The 2,340-nt window shown below is 39.5% G+C and overlaps 1 protein-coding gene across 1 annotated transcript; it reads right to left on the bottom strand.

Moving 5' to 3' along the window:
• Positions 1 to 1,365: 1,365 nt before the first annotated feature.
• LOC148296938 (uncharacterized) lies at positions 1,366 to 1,977 on the bottom strand. The gene has a single exon (XM_088248675.1). It carries the CDS (start codon positions 1,975 to 1,977, stop codon positions 1,366 to 1,368), a length of 612 nt encoding a protein of 203 aa, XP_088104801.1.
• Positions 1,978 to 2,340: the final 363 nt, after the last annotated feature.

Consider the following 2,340-nt stretch of genomic DNA (forward strand, 5'->3'; position numbering starts at 1 on the left):
CCCACGAACACAAGTACTTGCTTGTGGCCCCATATTTTATTACCCAAAAAAGATAGAAAAGCTCTCAAGACAATTTGGGAAAACCCTTTTCCTGTCAGCTCACAAGGCAGTGACAGAAGCCAATGTTAGCAAATACTAAGGTATATATAGCCTATTTCGAAAGGGGGACAAAGCACATATTCTGTAATGAAAAAAAAAGGTTCTTTGCGTCTCTGATATCATATAGCTTTTCATTGAATAAAGCAAAATTCATGCCCAAAAATAAGAAATCCAGACCCTACATCCATAATCTCATTGCGTACTATATTCATAAATGTAAGAATATCCATCATAATATTAATCTTTTGAAAATAATACAACTTTTTCCATCTAAATTGAGTGATTGCAGAACTTACACATTAATTGAATCTGCATTACTGTGAACAGTTTATGAAGAACCCATGAGCCTCTCAGAAGATATCTGCAAACCCAAAAGGTTCAAGCTACACACAGAAGCAAGAGGGTTACAGCAAGTAAAATTCAACAGAATTGTCAGATTCAAAACTCATCAATTCCATGTCAAAAGTTTCACCTCATTGTCATCAGCCATAGGAGCACTAAGATCTTGCTTTGGGCTGGCTGTCTACAACTCCCAGAACGTGAAGCTGGTGTCGAAAACCAACAGCAAGCCAACCACATCCATAATTCCATATGGAGCAACATTTGTGGACGGTGCGGCGTTTGAATGATTTTTAAGATTTCTTACGGATTATATATGAAGGGGCATTTCCGTGATTTTTCCAAAGTACAATGGCCAAATTTGAAATTTTAGAATCTTCACTAAACCGAAATCAGCTTCCCGTTAAGCTGAGCTCCAGTTTCGACGTTTTTCAAAAAGTCGTTAACTTTTGAGTTTAACTTTTTCGGGCAAAATACCAGCTGATCTAGTACTAACGCTAATAGCAGCTGATGAACTAGTTTGTTGGCGTGACTTATAGACCATTGACTTTAGTTTGTCCAATGAGATTGAACCTAGCGCCGCTTCTCTCTCAAATATAAAGAACAACTTAGTTTGTCAAACATAACTGAGTACCCATCTCTTAAAAGCATAGAGATGGAGATTAAGTTCTTAATACAAGCCGAAAAATAAAGACAATCTTTTAATTCCAAAACCTCTCCTAATGGTAGTTTGAGAAGGTAGGTGCCAATAGCTTTAGCAAATATTCTTGTGCCGTTTCCAATACGTAGCACCATTTCTCTCTTCTTCAATTTTCTACTTCCCAGTAGCCCCTGCAAGGAATTGCAAACATGTTGGCTAGCGCCTGAATCAAATATCCAAGTAGAAGAACTAACTGTTAGAACTGATTCAAGAACAAGAATAGTACCTCATGAAGGTTTGTTGTTCAGGCTTGCAAGATATTTCTTGCAGTTCCTCTTCCAGTGCCCATTTTCATTGTAGTAAAAGCATATTCCTTTGGGCTCCTTTGCCTTCTTTTTGGTGATTTTACCCTTGGGCTTGACTACAGTAGTCTTCTTCTCCTTTCCCTTGCCCTTGCCTTTGGTTTTAGGCTTAGGTTTAGTAGAGGAAGAAGAGCCTTTCTCGAAGGCAGCCACAATCCCACTCCCACTTTTCTTTTTGAAAGTCTTTTCAGCTGTGACCAGCATGTGCAGCAACCCAGAAAGAGTTTGGTCCATTTTTCCCATGTTGTAGTTCATAACAAACTGGGAGAACTGGTCTAAGAGGGATGCAAGGATAAAGTCTTGGGCCAATTCCCCATCCAGTGGAGTTCCTAAGTTCTCCAACTGCTCGATGAGTCCAATCATCTTTAATACATGCTGATGGACCGGTGCTCCCTTGACCATCTTGGTCTTCACAAGCTCACAGACAGCACTAAATAGTCTGTTACGTGTACCCTCACCATACAGCTCTTGTATGTTAGCGATCATATCAATTGCACAATCCATGTGCTCATGTTGCTTCTGAAGCTCAGAGTTCATGGAAGCAAGGATGTAACATTTAGCTTGTGTGTCGTCTTGTATGTGCTTAACATATTGAGCACGTTCCTCCTCAGTGACATTATCACTAGGAGGTTGACGAGGAAACGGCTTATCAAGCACGTATGCAATTTTCTCACTGATCAAAACGATCTTGAGATTTCAGAACCATTCCGGGAAATTGTGCCCCTCAAGGCAATGTTTGTCAAGAATTTTGGCGAGCGCGGTTCTAGACATATCTACATAACATACAGAAATTTAAATTAGATTGTTTTTAGAAAGCCAATTATTCGGGTCTTTTAAATCAAATGGCACCTCCCACTATTTTTGGCAAATTCCATATCCCTCAAATGGAATCCGAGAGTT

Source organism: Prunus avium, chromosome 2 (genome assembly GCF_965620075.1).
Source record: "Prunus avium chromosome 2, drPruAviu1.hap1.1, whole genome shotgun sequence".
NCBI classification, from domain to species: Eukaryota; Viridiplantae; Streptophyta; class Magnoliopsida; order Rosales; family Rosaceae; genus Prunus; species Prunus avium.

What these genes read in the sequence shown, in the direction of transcription:
- LOC148296938 (XM_088248675.1), bottom strand. Translation starts at nt 1,977, where the DNA reads ATGAACTCTGAGCTTCAGAAGCAACATGAGCACATGGATTGTGCAATT.